The sequence below is a fragment of the Equus caballus genome, chromosome 19 (assembly GCF_041296265.1).
Source record: "Equus caballus isolate H_3958 breed thoroughbred chromosome 19, TB-T2T, whole genome shotgun sequence".
Taxonomy (NCBI): Eukaryota; Metazoa; Chordata; class Mammalia; order Perissodactyla; family Equidae; genus Equus; species Equus caballus.
Window position 1 is genome coordinate 25,400,319 of NC_091702.1, and position 16,192 is coordinate 25,416,510.

The window sequence follows — 16,192 nt, forward strand, 5'->3', positions numbered from 1 at the left end:
TTAATTCAAACAGTATGGCACTGGTTAAAGTGAAATGCAATAGTAAGGTGAAAAACAAAACAAAACAAACAAAAAATAATAAATTAGATCTCTTTATATGACAGCAGCTTCATTAATACTTCATGAAGAAAAATATTACTATTCAATAAATTATGTGAGAAAAACTGACTATCCATAAAGCAGAGGTAAAATTTAATGCCTAATTCACAAGATATTTTGGCTGTATGAAAGACAAAATTTTGAAAATTTGGCTTTAAAATACTTGAGGAACATTTTTATGACATCAAAATAAGTAAGTGTTTCCTAAACAAAACTAAATGAAACAAAGATTAAGAACCCCTGAAAAAACTCAAGCAAAATATCGTTTTACCATATTAATATTTTAAAACATAATCAATCAGTCGAGAAAATATAAACCACAGACTGAAAAAGTATTTATAAGACATATTATTAATGAGGAAATAATATTCAAAATAAACAACCCCCACAATAATACCCCAAATGATAAACAACTCAAAGGAAAGTGGCCAAAGAATATGAAGAAGAGACTTGAATTATGAATATACATATGAAAAATTGCTGAATCTCATTACTAACGAAGGAAATGCAAATTAAAGCAACAATGAAAGTTTGATACCCGTTGGATTGCCAAAATTTAAAAAGTCTGAGGAGCAGCTTCCCATACCTAATAAAGTTGAAGGCACACGTATTTTATAATCCAGAAATTCTACTTCTAGTTATCTATTTGGAAAAAATATGACCCATGCACAAGAAATATAAAACATTTCATACTGTAATGTTCAAAATGTAAAAACAACCTCATTAACTCTCAGTAATAGAACTGGAAAATAAACTGAAGGTGATGCTACAACCAAATACTATTTAGCAGTTAAGATGAATAATCTAAATCTGCATTTACTTTCTATTTACTTCCATTGTAAAACATATAATGTCGAGTCGAAAAAAAAGAGGTGGTACAATTTGTGTAAAACGTCAAAGTCTATAAAATAATAGAATATGTTTATGACTATGTGCCTATACCTATGTCTACCTATAACTGTATCTATCTACCTAACTTACCTACCTGCCTAACACCTATCAATCTCTCAATATATCTATATAACAAAAATCTTAAAAATGTTAGCATTAACCTCAAGATAGGAAGGAAATCCGTGAAAATGCACTTATTTGGTTATTGGCAAAGCGTATCTATGAACAAAATATAGTATTAGAACATGTTAAAACTAGATATAGATCATCATTGTATTATTTTCTATTTGTTTATATATATAAAGAACATCTCATAATAAAATAAAAGGAGTTTTAGAGTGAGAGATATTGTATTGTTCAGATAAAAATGTTATCTATATGAAGACCTGGATGTGAGTCCTCGTTCTGCCCCATGTGCTTCATTCAATAAGTAAAGATAATAGAACCTTTTTGACTTGGTGGTTTCAAGAATCAGTGAGATACAATGAGAGTTAGTGTATGCCTGTGCAAATGGCTATTATAAATTGTAAGGCACCATATTAACATAAGTTAATATTCCAAGCAGTATATTGCACATTCGTATATATTGTATAGTTTTCTCACTGCTGAGTTAGGAAAAAAATGTAGCATTTCAATCTTAGAAAACCAGAGAAGATTCTTCAGCCATATCTAACTCACAAATAACCTGGAAAGAGGGGCTAGCCCAGTAGCGTAGTGGTTAAATTCATGCACTCCGCTTTGGCAGCCCAGGGTTTACCGGTTTGGATCCTGGGCATGGACCTTCATACTGTTTATCAAGCCATGCTGTGACATGCATCCCACAAAAAAAGTACAGGGAGATGGGCACGGATGTTAGCTCAGGGTCAATCTTCCTCAGCAAAAAAAGGAGGATCGACAGCAGATGTTAGCTCAGGGCTAATCTTCCTCAATAAATAAATTATAACTTGGAAAGATAAAAAAACTATAAAGTAATGACTTTCTTGTCTACAGTTCACTTATCTGGACTTTTTGGAACAAACCTAGAGCAGGGAATTAAACAAACGTGAGACCAGCTATGTGACATTCTGGAAAAGGCAAAACTATGGAAACATTTAAAACATCAGTGGTTCCTAGGGGCTCAACAGGGAGAGAGAGAGGAAAGGATAAATAGGTGGAGCACGGGAGATTTTTAGGGCAACGAAACTTTTCTGTATGATGCTATAATGGTGGATTCATGCTATTATGCATTTCTCAAAACCTATTGAGTGTACAACACAAAGAGTAAACCCTAATGTAAACTATGGACTTGAGTTAATAATAATATGTTAATATTGGCTCAGCCAGCCCTGATGATCTAGTGGTTAAGATTCGGTGCTCTCACCACTGTGGCCAAAGTTCAATTCCCACTCAGGGAACCACTCCCTCCAGTCTGTCAGTTGTCATAATGTGGCAACTGCGTGTTGCTGTGATGCTGAAAGTGATACCACTGGTACGTCAAATACCAGCAGGGTCACCCATGGTAGACAGGTTTCAGCAGAGCTTCCAGAATAAGACAGACTAGGAAGAAGGACCTGGCCACTCACTTCTGAAAAAATTGTCCGTGAAAACCCTATGAAAGTAGTGCAGCATTGTCTGATATGGCACTGAAGGTGAGCGGGTAGCGCAAAAAGACCAGGCAGGGTCTTGCTCTGCTGTACACAGCGTTGCTAGAGGTCAGAATTGCGTGGATGGCCAAAAAAAATGAAAAAGTATTGGCTCATCAATGGTAACAAATGTTGATCACACTAATGCAGGATGCTAATAATAAGTGCAGGGGAAAGACAGGGTATGTGGGAACTCTGTACTTTCTGCTCAATTTTGCCAGCAATCTGAAACTAGTTTAAAAAACAAAGTATATTAATTTGAAACAAACAAAAATGCACAGCACCTATGCATTAGAACCGCAAGACCCAGACTCTAAGCAGATTTCCTTTTCCCACACGTGAGGCTCTCAGGCATTCTCTCAGGACTTCTTTACTCTTATTTTAGTTATAATTTTAACAGATTCAGTATAGTGATTTTTCAATTAAACTGTTAGTAGGGTACATTTAAGGAAAGAAGTAACTTATTTGTCATAATAATTTTCATCCAGCAATAAGAAGTGACATTTGAAGGCCTGTTAGTGTAGCATGTATAGCTACTTTCTATTTGCCACTCCTCTCCCCAAAGGTACCACTTGGCTGCCCTTGAACTTCCCCTAGAAACCCCCCCAGACTTCCCAGGATCCATCAAATACAGGATTAACACATGTCACCACCAAAAACCTTTAAAGACCACTGCAAGTCTGTGACTGGAGTCCCTCCTGATTGTTGTCATTACCTTATTTGTTGTCAAAACTTCTGAATATCTGGCATGAATGGAAGAAATCAGAGAGGCAGAGTAATTGGTGGAGATTTAGAATAGAGCTGAGACACCTACAAATACAGGTGGAAATGAAGACTCTAATATTTGAAAATATGTATCACTTTAAGAATCTTTATTCTTTACAGTTTTCAGAGTAATAATATAGTAGTGAGTCACACAGGAAATGTTATCTTCCACATATTCTTTTCTTGAAGCTAGAAAAGTACTTAAAGTTCTTTGGATATATTTTTATCTGATCTTTTTTTCCTTTTTTAAATATGAGTTGCCCACATCTCCCCGACGTCTTCTGTTTGATCTCATGTTGAACCGTGTTGTGGCTCCAAATATGAAGTTTAGAATTGCTTATTTATGGCTCTGCAGTGCTATCAGGCTAACAATTGTATCTTAGTCATCACTGCAAACAAGAATCTACAAATAGAGTCTACACAAAGTATTGAATAATTATTTGTCAAAAAAGTGTAACTTTGGTTATCTAGAAAAATTCAATTATTTGAAATTCTTTTGCTTATGATATTGGATAAATAAATTTGAATGTTTTAAGAAAAGACATACAAGATATAGAGAAATGAACATCTTTTAAAATTGTTTTTTTTCAGAAGAAAGAATTGTCAACATGCAAGTTCAGACAGTTACAAAATTCAAAACAGTTACTAACGTTGTTGGATATTTAAAGGGCTTGACTTCTCCAGGTAAGTAGGGTTAAGTATTTATAATCTACACTTTATATGAAACATCACAAAGAAATGCTCTATAATAATTTAGTAGCATAGTTAAATATCCTACTTTAGAAGTAACGCAAAGTTTATACCACTCGAAGAGTGAATAAAAATGAAACCAAGAAGTAGGTCTTTATTCTCTTTCTTCCCATATCTCTTCAAAAGTAAATCATAGCAGAGACTATAAGAGGGGAAAGAAACCAAAAATGGAGAACACAGAGTTTAGATTTGTTAAACTGTAATGTGCCTGGTGAAGAAAAGCTACAAAAGCCAATGTTTTCTTTTATTCACTATAATGCCATTGAAGTTTTTATTTTTGTCAAGGAAAGGATTTCAAAAAAGAAAATATTCTCGTTTTAATGGTGTTTTTTAAAAAATAAAAGCTTTTGTCTCCAAATCTAATCTTTTAATGTTAATCTATGTTCCATCTCTGACCCTTGGTGCACTGACAATTCTGCCTAGCATTTGTATGGCTTTAGGTTTTGAAGGTGCTTATGAAAATGATCACCTGGTTAAATTCTAAATAATTTGGTGCCTTGTTATAGGATGCTGACGGGATCTTCATACAATATTATACAGGCTAAAAAAGTAAAAATAACTGACATATATATTAAGAAATTAATAGCAACCCTTCCAAATACACCATGAAGTTGAATCTCATATTACCATCTGATGTGTTTGTCATACAATGTAGAGTGCAATACTATTTTTAGTACACTTGTGCCACTTCTGTTGATTTGGTTGGGGCATTTATTCAAGTTCTCCTTGGAGAATTATTCTTCTCCATGACTTTAGTCAAATTGATCCCACAATTGCTATCCCAGAGAATGTTGAGATCCGGTTTTGCATTCACCCAATTTCTTGCAAGCCAACACTTAGAAAATTCGTGGGAAGTATGTATTCTCTCTGATTTCCTTACAGTAGCAATGTTGAACAATCTCTGATCATCATAAAGATATAAATGTATTTGAAAATTGTTGCTGTTGCATTTCAACCATTTCGACAAATTTCCATCATAAGGATCTATAATTTAAGCACTAGAAATATTTATCATCATTGCTGTATTTGGAAGTCATTACTGAAAAACCAAATTGTACACTATTATAATAGCTTTAGGGTAAAAGAGCTTCCTGTATTGAAATTCAATATGAAAAAAAAAACCAGTTTTTTTTTCCCCCGAAGATTGGCACCTGGGCTAACAACTGTTGCCAATCTCTTTTTTTTTTTTTTTCTGCTTTATCTCCCCACACCCCACCCCCCTGCCCTGTACACAGTTGTATATCTTAGTTGCATGTCCTTCTAGTTGTGGGATGTGGGACGCCACCTCAACGTTGCCTGACGAGTGGTGCCATGTCCGCGCCCAGGATCTGAACCCAGGGCCACCGCAGCTGAGCGTGTGAGCTTAACCACTTGGCCACGGAGCTGGCCCCCAAAACCCAGTTTTTTAAAATCAATTTGCTTCTTAACTCTTGTTTATTTGAATTCTACACAAAAATATTGGCTGTTCATTCACATAATTTTCTTATTTAATGACTCTGAAGATTAGAAACAATCATCAATTAGTATGAAGGTTTTTAGCTATGATTTATTTAGAATATAGACAATTCCAAACAGAAGTTTCACACGTATCTGAGAGATGAATGAATAAATTCCTAGGGTTTCAACATTTATAGACACACTATGTACACCATTAGTGAAATTTTGCTAAAATGTTGACAGATCAAATTCATTGCTGTTTCCAATATCCGTATGGAAAACTCAAATAGCTTCACACAGTGATGTTTCCCATAAAGTAGCTTTTTGATGCTATGAATTCAGGGGGTGATTAATTTATTCCACACGTGTAGTACTTATTATGTGTCAGGCACTGTTCAAAGTGCCTCACAAATAGTAACTCACTTAAACTCAAAACAAGGGAATAATGTATGTACTATTTTTATTCCCATTTGTAGCTGAAGAAATTAAGGCACAGAGAAGTCACACAACTAGTAAGTTGACTAGCCTGTGTTTAAACACAAGTAGCCTGGCTTCAGAGTCTGCCCACTTAAGCATCTAAGTACGAAACATCTAATGAAATGACACTCTGTGAAGAAATCTTTTTATACAAATATATGTGGCTGTTTGGTCAGATAAATTTAGCTCTGTACCAATAACATCCACTAATAACAACATCAGAGGAAACTGTAGAAGTTTTTGGTCTACTTTATTACTGATAATAGTCAGTAATGTTCATTGAACAGGCCACATTCATGTGTCATGGAGACCTTTCTAACAGTGTCCTAATTCTGTATGATCATATGAAATAAAATGTGTGAAAAAGAAATTTTGACAGTAGTTGGATGACTTATGATGTTGTTGAAATTATTTTTCTTCAGAGAAAGAAGAGGAACTAAAACTATTAAGTTGGAAGCTGTAATTGATTCCCTAAATACTTCATTTATTGCAAAATCCATACATGACTACCACATTTTGAGTATTTACAGCAACTGAATAGCTGTTCCATCAAATGTATTAACAGTTCATTAATATTTACTGAGCATACACACATTGTTCACAGGGCACTTCCCACTATGATTCTGGAAAAATGTTAGATAAGGGTTTCATTGTGGCATATTTGTATACCTCATTAATTAATATGCATGTTGCAAAGGACGGTAATATGGATCTAAGCTTTGGATTCATAATTGGGTTCAGCAGCTGGCTTTGCTTTGATATACACAGATGTGTGAATCAAGGCAGTGGGTGAAAAATGTTAAAGTAGTCTTAATTATTAGAACAATTTTGCATAATTGTTGCTCACTTGTGCAATAGGATTATGTAAATGTCATTAAATTTATTGTTAAGGTTTATATTTTGTTTTAATGGCTCTCGTTTCCTTCTATTTCAGACCGGTATGTCATAGTCGGCAGCCACCATCATACCGCATACAGTTATAATGGACAAGAATGGGCCAGTAGCACTGCCATTATCACAGCTTTCATCCGGGCCTTGATGTTAAGAGTTAAGAGAGGATGGAGACCAGACCGCACTATTGTTTTCTGTTCGTGGGGAGGAACAACTTTTGGCAATATTGGCTCATACGAATGGGGAGAGGTAAATGTGTATTAGTTACTATACTTTCTCTCTCTCTCTTTTTTTTTTTTTTTGACTAAAGTTGACAAAGTAACATTGTTGAAGCCAGGGACAAGAATGTGCATCTTAACCAGGGTGTCATATCTGTTAATTTGCTGAGATCACTCACAAGAGTGAAGGGGAATTAGAATCAGAACGTAGGGAATTGTGTATGATCTGTAACTATCTTATTCTTGTTGCTACCTACAGACTCTGATATACCCACAATAGTGCTTACCTAGTTATTGCGTTTCTCCTTAGGCAGATTGACAGGCATGGGACAAGAAAGGATCAGGTGATACATTACTTTTCTTTCTTTAAACCTTCTAGCAATTATCTGGAATTAGGAAACAATCTCCTATGTTAAATGTTTGTTACCTTAGCATTATACCTCAGCTCTACAATACAGAGACTGGACTCAAAATTGCAGGTTCCTCCCTCCCCCACTCCTTCCTCCCTCCACTTTTGCTCCCCTAGGCCCCTGCTCCTTCTTTCCTATCTATGTATCTCTCTACTTATCTACCTGCTTACCTATATAACTACCTTAGGAAGGCTTTGTTCAAATGAAATCTAGCGTGCAGTGGGTCGTGGTTAGGAAACAGCTGGAGTATACAAGTTTCAATGCTTTCCGTATGTCTGTGTCTCACAGATGCGCTGTATTTTTAATGGAATATGACAACTGATAATTGGATTAGTGCCATTTTAACAACAATGAAAACATTGTAAAACTCTTACATATTCTATTCACTCTTATGATTTTTTGGAGAGTTTCAGTGGAAATTTATAAGAAAAAGACCTAAACAATTTTAGCTACGAAAGTAAAACCATTTGATAGTCCAGTTTGTTTACTACCACAGCTTTGGAGAAAAAAAGTCTTAAATGTCTAATAGGAAATTCTCTTGTTTTGCTTTTTACTGAAGCACTCAAAAAAACAAAAGATAAAATGTCTATTGAATATCAAATAAAGTATCAGAAATATACACAAAAGAAAATAGCAGTGTCTTTTTAATTTGAAAGAAAGAAAAGTCTTAAAAATGAGAAGTTTTATAGCATGACATGTATCAAGATTCACACATTGCAAAGTGGAATGCTTTTCCATATGCAAATTAATGGTGTGAATGCTTGTTCCGTATTCAAAAGAACTAATGAAATGAAGAAATTCCATTGCTGAAAGAACCTTTTTAAATTGACAAATTTTTAGTAAAATGGAAAATGTAATAGCTAAACCAAGCTTTCAAACTTCTATTCCAAATTTACTTACTTTAAAGATATAAACAAATTAAAAAACAATTTGAGGAATCTATTTGTGATCTGGGCTGATTTAATAATTTAGAATTTTTTTATCACGAAGAATACAATGCTTTGGTTTTCTTGTAACAATAAGGCACATTTTAAGAAAATGTCGAAGATTCTTTTCAAATTCCAAAAATTTATTCCACTATACCATACAGCCTTCTTGATATCTATCTAGTAACTTTCACAATCAATTTATGTTAGTCTTAAATTAACACGTATATTTCTAAGCTATTTTCGCAAAGTAAGCTTATCTACCATTAGTAGTTCCTAACTTAAATATCCTGAACCCCTGCGTGTGAGGAAGTTTATGGCAAAGAATCCTTGAATTTATTCGAACATCAAGCATCATAGCCTGTAAGTTGAATCAATAATGTAGCCTTGCATGTAGGTGAGCAATTATATTTTCAAATTAAGTAGATATTTTTGTTGTTAATAAAATACAAATTTGTTTTTGTTTTACTGACTTCATTGTATCTTTTGGTAATTTTATATTTTCTCAATCAACAGATACTAAAAATACAACTACTATAATGTGGGAGTTTATAGGAAAAAAATGTTTATGTTAGAAAAGGATCTTCCTATTCAAAGAGGTTAGGGACCTCTGTCCTAGAATATTTATGTATGTACACATGTTTGGCAACTAATTATACATTCAGTCACTTTCTGGCTTTTTCCATGACCAGGTAGGTAAAGATATATAAGTAAAGAAAATGATGACTAATATATAGCTTTGACTATTGGCTTATAAAATGTACCATTGTAAACTACTGTATCTCAGAAGATTTTTTCAATACAGTTCATGAAATAATTTTTTTAACTATCTGAGAAGGAATGTAGAAAACTAGTAGTTTCAGTTTTGTCCACTCTTATCAAATGTACTCCTTCTGAGAATGAAACATTTTCTTTTAGACTGAAGCCAGTTTCTGCTCTAAATATATTCCCTAGTGAAGTGAGGAGAGCACTGGTTGACATGTCATACTGCCCTATTTAATTTTGGTTGCACAGGAGACCCTGGAAACCCACAGGTATAATTAAAAGGGTTAGGTGATATTGGTAAATAAAGTTAAAAATGGAATTTGTAGTGATAGAGTTATTGGAGAATTGACTCAATAAGGATCTTGATCCTCGAGGAAAATTATTACATTTTACTAAACAGGTTCCTTAAAAAGTATCATTTCTTCTGTGAAGAATCTTCATTTTTCACAGGCTGTTGTGGAAATAGTACAGATTTTATTGTCAAAGAAGTCTGTAAAACATGTGGTCTCAGGCAAGATTAACTTCCCCAAGACTCGATTCCTCAAATGAGTGTTGCATATGTCATGAGGTTCTTGTGAGAATTACATGGACTAACATATAGACAGTGTCAATGCGGTATGTGCACATAGGAGCTGTTTTTCCATAGTGCTTGTATAACAATGGATATTTTTTAAACAATATTATGTGTAAAGCAGAGTACTTAACCTTAAGTTCATCGTTTCTGCTCATTAAAATATTTAACTTTGAAGAAATTGTCTTTTCACCTATCTTATAGAGGTATAGCTGAATTTTCACCTTAAAATAGGAGTAACATTATTGATTTGCTAGGTACATAAGTCCTTGCAGTCTTTCATCTGATAGGGTTGGAATAAGAAAGATTTCCAAACAATTGTCACCATGACAATTATTCATTAAATGTTTATGCAAAAATGGAGGAAAATTACAGAAGGACTTCTTAGTGGTACTCGATTAATAGGATCGGTCATCTTTAATTTTCAGGGATAGGGTTCAGCAGAGAAGTGGAAAAACTCTTCTACTGAATCATTTTATGCTACTAATATGGGTGAAATGCACCAGGTTTTATTTCAGGTGATATGTGCAGGGACACGATTGTATTGTGTCCCATTTTGCTCAGAAAAAAGAGCCTCTTTGTGCAAAAAGTAGCTCATTGCCTCAAAGGAAAGGGTTGGTTCCCTTAATCATGGAAATAGTTTACCCATGTCTGTTCTCTAATTCTATGACTATAAAATTAACTGCTGTCGCTGGTGCAAATATTCCATTCTGTATTGTGACACCGAATCTTATGCCCTGTTAATCACTTAAGGACATTTTCTCTTAAAACTTAACTTTTGTCAGGAACATGCTTTAAAATATTTTATCATATGTTATATGTAACTCCTCATGACCTTTATTTAAAATCCTTTTACGACCTTTGTGTATTCTATTAAATGGTATGAGATCGCTTTTTTTTTTTTCCCCACAAGTTTTCGGCTGAAGGCGCCCTATTTTATTTTATTTTATTTTTAATTTTTTAATTTAACTTTTTTTTTAAAGATTGGCACCTGAGCTAACAACTGTTGCCAATCTTTTTTTTTTTTTTTTCTGCTTTATCTCCCCAAACTTCCCAGTACATAGTTGTATATCTTAGTTGCGGGTCCTTCTAGCTGTGGGATGTGGGATGCTGTCTCAGCATGGCCTGACGAGCAGTGCCATGTCCGCGCCCAGGATCCGAACCCTGGGCTGCAGTAGCGGAACGTACAAACTTAACCACTCGGCCATGGAGCCGCCCCGAGATCACTTTTTTTAAAAAAAGTGCTTGTGTAATATAATACTTTTAAGTAGGAAGTGTTTATTATTCAACATGTAACTGACAAAATAGAATCTGTTATTTTTGTTTACGTTAAAGATGGATTATTTTTGGATTTCAGGAATTCAAGAAGGTTCTGCAGAGAAATGTTGTAGCTTATGTTAGCCTCCATAGTCCCATAAGGGGTAACTCGAGTCTGTATTCTGTATCTTCGCCATCTCTTCAGCAACTGGTAGCAGAGGTAAGATGAACCAATTTTTTGTAAAATTATTATGTAAAACTGCCTTTTATGCTATAATTTGGCATTTCATAATTTTTCGTTTCTTATTTAATTTGCATAAAAACCATTCACAAGTGTTTTAAAGAATAATCCATTGCTGATTTTTTTTATCAATATCCCTTCAACTAATTTCTTATGTTCTGAAATTCTTCACTTGCTGCTCTGTCATGATGATAATTGTAGGTGTGAGTTATACAGTGATAGAGAACATAAGTAAAAATGTAAATTTATTTCTTAAAAATTGAATTTAGCTCTCAAGTGTCTAGTTCTGCTAATCTTGACATTTTGTGGTAAACTTGGTTACTTTTGGATTTCTCTCCCCTCATTCATGGTTTGGGTAACTTTGGGACCTGTCTTATCTTTTTGACTACATTGTAAGCCCCCTGAGAGCAGGATCTCTGTCTAATTCCTTCAATATAGTGAGAACTAAATTCAAGATATTTAGAAAATATTGTTTGAAAAATATTTATGGAAAAGGAAAGCGTGCATTTTCCTACAGAGTAATTTGAAGAAAATCATGCAGTTTGTGATAATGTCTCATTAGAGTTACATATTTTTTTTAAATTTAGTCACTTCTCACCTGTTTCAAAGAATTTTTCAGAACATCCTTCTTGTTTATTAGTAGAGATCACGCTTTTATTTCTGTGTTCTTTTTGTGACTTTCACTACAGAGAAAATGCTATGTGTTATTTCTCAGAATGAGAGCAATGATGCCAGCGCTGGAGGGTGGTTTCCTCCAAACCACAAGGGCTAGTGGTGTATTTTAGAAATGACCTTTTAGATGCTCACAGAGTTTCCAGTAAGTATCACAGAAACCAAACTAGAAAAAGAAAGAGATAATGAACACCACTTTAGATTAGCCATAATTCTTGATTGAAATGTAATGCAAACTAACATTTTATGACTTTCATAAAGTATTTTCTAGTTTAATAGTTTTCATTGACATTTCCATACATAGTGTAATAAAGAAGACATTATGAAAGATGAAATGGATAAATCTGTACATTTTAGATCAGCAAAATCCCAACGTGCGTGCCCTAAATTATATCTAGCTCTGGAAGTGAATTCTTCCTGCTCTTTGTGCTACTGTGAATTCTCTCTCTTACCTGCCTGGGAAAAAACTCAAAAGAGGAAAATCAGCTGCAAATGTCTCCCTTTGGAAATTAAGATATTTTTGAATGAGTGGGTGATCGGGAAGAAGAAAGTACAAGATCAAATATCCAGAAATTGAGGAAGGTTAGCTTAAAATTATGTCTTTTCCTCCTCGTGTGTTGCAGTTTTCTTATTTAGAGAATCTTAGAAGACGTATAATCATTGAAAAATGCAGATAAATAAACTATCGAGTATCAAATTGATACAAACAGCTATAGAAATATCAAATCTATGGAAGTATCTGAGAATATAATGCTATTTAAAATGTCTTTGAACATCTTGTAACAGAGGACTGTGATATGTTATACCTAAACCTAATTATCTGAAGTACAGCATGGTTTCTTAATAACGAATAGTGACATGGAAAATGTAGCTACTTATTCACTTGGGAGGAAACTTTTTTGTTCTATAGTTGAAAATGTTTATATACTGGGCCTGACCTGGTATCATAGTGATTTGCTCACTCTGCTTCACAGCCCAGGGTTCACGAGATTGGATCCTGGGCATGGACCTGCACACTGCCCATCAAGTCATGTTTGGTGGTGACCCACAGAGAAAATAGAGGAAGGTTGGCACAGATGTCAGCTCAGGGCCAATCTTCCTCACCAAAAAATAAGCAAATAAATAAATAAATAAAAAATAAAATGTTTGCATACTAATCTAAGAATGAACTAGGATCTGTATTGAAAGAAAATTCTTTCAGTTGAGATTTTTGTGTTTGTGTGTGTGTGTGTGTTCTATAGGCCAATTTAGAAGGGTAGGATTATCACAAGTTCAAACAAACAATAGCATACGGAATTTTTAAAAATGGGAATTACTTATCCATGCATATTAAATTTTATAGGGTATATTTGCATACCAAAATTTAATATCGCATATTTTTCTTTAAAATATATGAACACTTTAAAAATATAATAGTTGAGAGAACTGGAGGAAACAAAACCCCACAGTAATTTATGTGGCTTCATCAAAATAATTTAACACAGGCAGCATTTAAAAGAAAGATTTAAAATGTTTATTTCAAAGAAAGAACTTAATTATAACATCAAGATATATGTAACTTCTCTTACAAAGACAAAGATATTTTATCTGTCTTCAGTATCTTTATATTTCATCATTTTATTTAGATTCTGTTACTGGATACAAATCATGTTCCATATAATCCAGTATAAACCGAAAAAAAAAACAAATTCAGAATTATTTTTCTACATAGAACAATATTTTCTAAAGGAAAGGTTTCTGACTAATTGCAGATGGCATAAGGCTGTAAGAAATATCAGTTACTCCTGTATAGCAATATGCAGATTCCAAAAGATCTTGCTAAGTTCATGTGGCGGACTTAAACATATCAGATGGAATCTTTAAAGAACTAACATACTGTACTGCATTTATTTTAAAAAACTGAACGCATACAGGATATTTTAATGGATTACAAGCTTGATTAAAAAAAAAAGTGAAATGATTGCCCTAAATATGTACCAGTTCAGACTTCATTATTAGTGTGTTGCCCCAATCAAGGAAGAGGGTTGTCTCACTGTACTTCGTCCATTTGACCTTGGAATGCTATTCTTTTTATTTAAGTTAGACTTATTGGATGAATTGAGATATAATTTACATACGGTAAAATTCTCCCTTCTTAAGTGTACAGCTTGATTAATGTTGACAAATGTATACAATCATGTAAACACAGTCACAGTCAAGATATATAGTATTTCCATCACGCAGAAAAGTCCCATCATGCCCCTTTGCTTTCAGTCTGCTCCCTTCATCCCTAGTTCCTGGCAAATACTGATCTGATTTTTGCCCTTATAGATTTGTCTTTCATAATATCATTAAAAAAATGGAATTATGCAATATATAGCCCTTTGTGTGTGGCTTCTTTTACTCAGCATAGTAACTGTTTGTTTCACTTGTGTTGTTGTATATGTCAGGAGTTTAGCAACATCTTCTAGACTGCTAAGAAAACAGTTAATTGTGACTGAGACAAGTGCAATACATTTGGAGCTCTTCCTCCAGTTCAACGTTCTCACTGTGATTTTGAAATGAAGAGAAATTAAACCATTGACATTAAAAAACTTGACATTAAGAAAAGAAGCCATTTCCCTGAGGTTAGTCCACTGAATTTGAACTAAGTCATCCTGAGTGGGGAGGATGGAATCTTTTGAAGATTCAGAAATGTTTAATGAATCTGAATCTGCTACTAATGATTATAGGTTTTTCTTGGAATTCATGAAAGATTGACCTTAAAAAAATTGCTTGGAGAATAGTGAAATGTTGATGGTCACCAAAGCTACACAATAGGAACATGAGAGTTCATTGTACTGTTCTCTCTTCTTTTGGATTTGTTTGGAAATTTTCATTATAACTTGAAAACAAAATCTAAAAAATTACTATTTTTCCAAGTTATAACACTGATAGCTAATAAATTACTTTGTCTTCTGGTGGTAGCAATAGTTTACCAATGACTTACTCATTGAATGGTAAGTAAGGGGCAAGAACCAAGGCTTTTATATGCTTGATATTTTTCTAGTACTTCTCTTACTATTTTTTTGTTTTCTTTTTAAGGATTGACCCTGAGCTAACATCTGTTGCCAGTCATTTTTCTTTCTTCTTCTTCTCCCCACAGCTCCACAGGACATAGTTGTATAGTCTAGTTGCAGGTCCTTCTGGTTGTGCTATGTGGGATGCCTCCTCAGCGTGGCTTGATAAGCAGTGCTAGGTCCTTGCCCAGGATGCAAACTGATGAAACCCTGGGCTGCTGAAGTGGAGTGTGGGAGCGTAACTACCTGGCCACAGGGCCGGCCCCAATTCTGTCATTATTTTGAATATGCTTTTCTGCTCCCTTTGTGCTACCACTAATTTTACAAAAATAAAAATAATTCGTTCTTTTAAAATTAGCTTATAAGTTTTTAGAATTAAAAACTATCAACTAAAAAACTACAAAATAAATATTAATGTGTGTAAAAAAAGTCCCCCAAACATTTAGGAAATAAATATATATTTTAAAATTATAAATTTCCTCCCTCTTTTCTTTGAGAAAATATAAACTTCATATTAGTATTTTACTTTATATTTAATTTCTTTCTATGAAAGCTACAGTGAAATAACTTTTTAAAATCTTTCTTATAATGGTAATGCTAATATGTGCATTATAGACACCAAAAATTATGTCAATTGTATAAAACAGAATTTTTGACAAAATCCAGTAAAGTACTTAAAATTAGCTTTTTAGTTAAAAAATCTCATCTATGTGGTACCTTAAGAGATTCAGGTATGCATTTCCTAATTTTTATTCTATGATTGGTGGTCATTTGGGTTTGCATGATTGTGTCTCATTTTTAGCTAAATTGAGTGTAGTTGTAATGATTATTTTTGTGTGTTGGTACAATTGATGCACTCACTTTTCTTGAGTATTTATCTAGAAGTGGAATTTCCAGGTCATAGGGTAGGCACATATTTAACCTTAGTAGATACTGCCAAAGAGTTTTCCGAAGTGCTTACACTACCACCAGCAATGTGTGAATGTCCCGCTTGTTCCAGGTCATCACTAACATCTGGTACTATCATTCCCATGGGTATATGGTGATATATTTTTGGATTTTAATTTGAATTTTTATATGATGATTAATAATGTTTAGTACCTTCTCACATGCTCACATACATGTGAGTTATTTGGAAATCTTCTCTGAAGGCTTATTTGAG

The 16,192-nt window shown here is 33.8% G+C and overlaps 1 protein-coding gene across 11 annotated transcripts in view; it reads left to right on the plus strand.

The window, feature by feature from the left end:
* The window catches only part of NAALADL2 (N-acetylated alpha-linked acidic dipeptidase like 2), a 1,279,597-nt gene that overhangs the window by 954,758 nt on the left and 308,647 nt on the right, over nt 1–16,192 (plus strand). For all 11 annotated transcript variants that reach the window (XM_070242641.1, XM_070242639.1, XM_070242642.1 and 8 more), the window contains 3 exons: nt 3,969–4,061; nt 6,976–7,181; nt 11,180–11,299. In XM_070242641.1, coding sequence (XP_070098742.1) covers nt 3,969–4,061; nt 6,976–7,181; nt 11,180–11,299 — 419 coding nt within the window. The remainder of the gene's footprint in view (nt 1–3,968; nt 4,062–6,975; nt 7,182–11,179; nt 11,300–16,192) is intronic.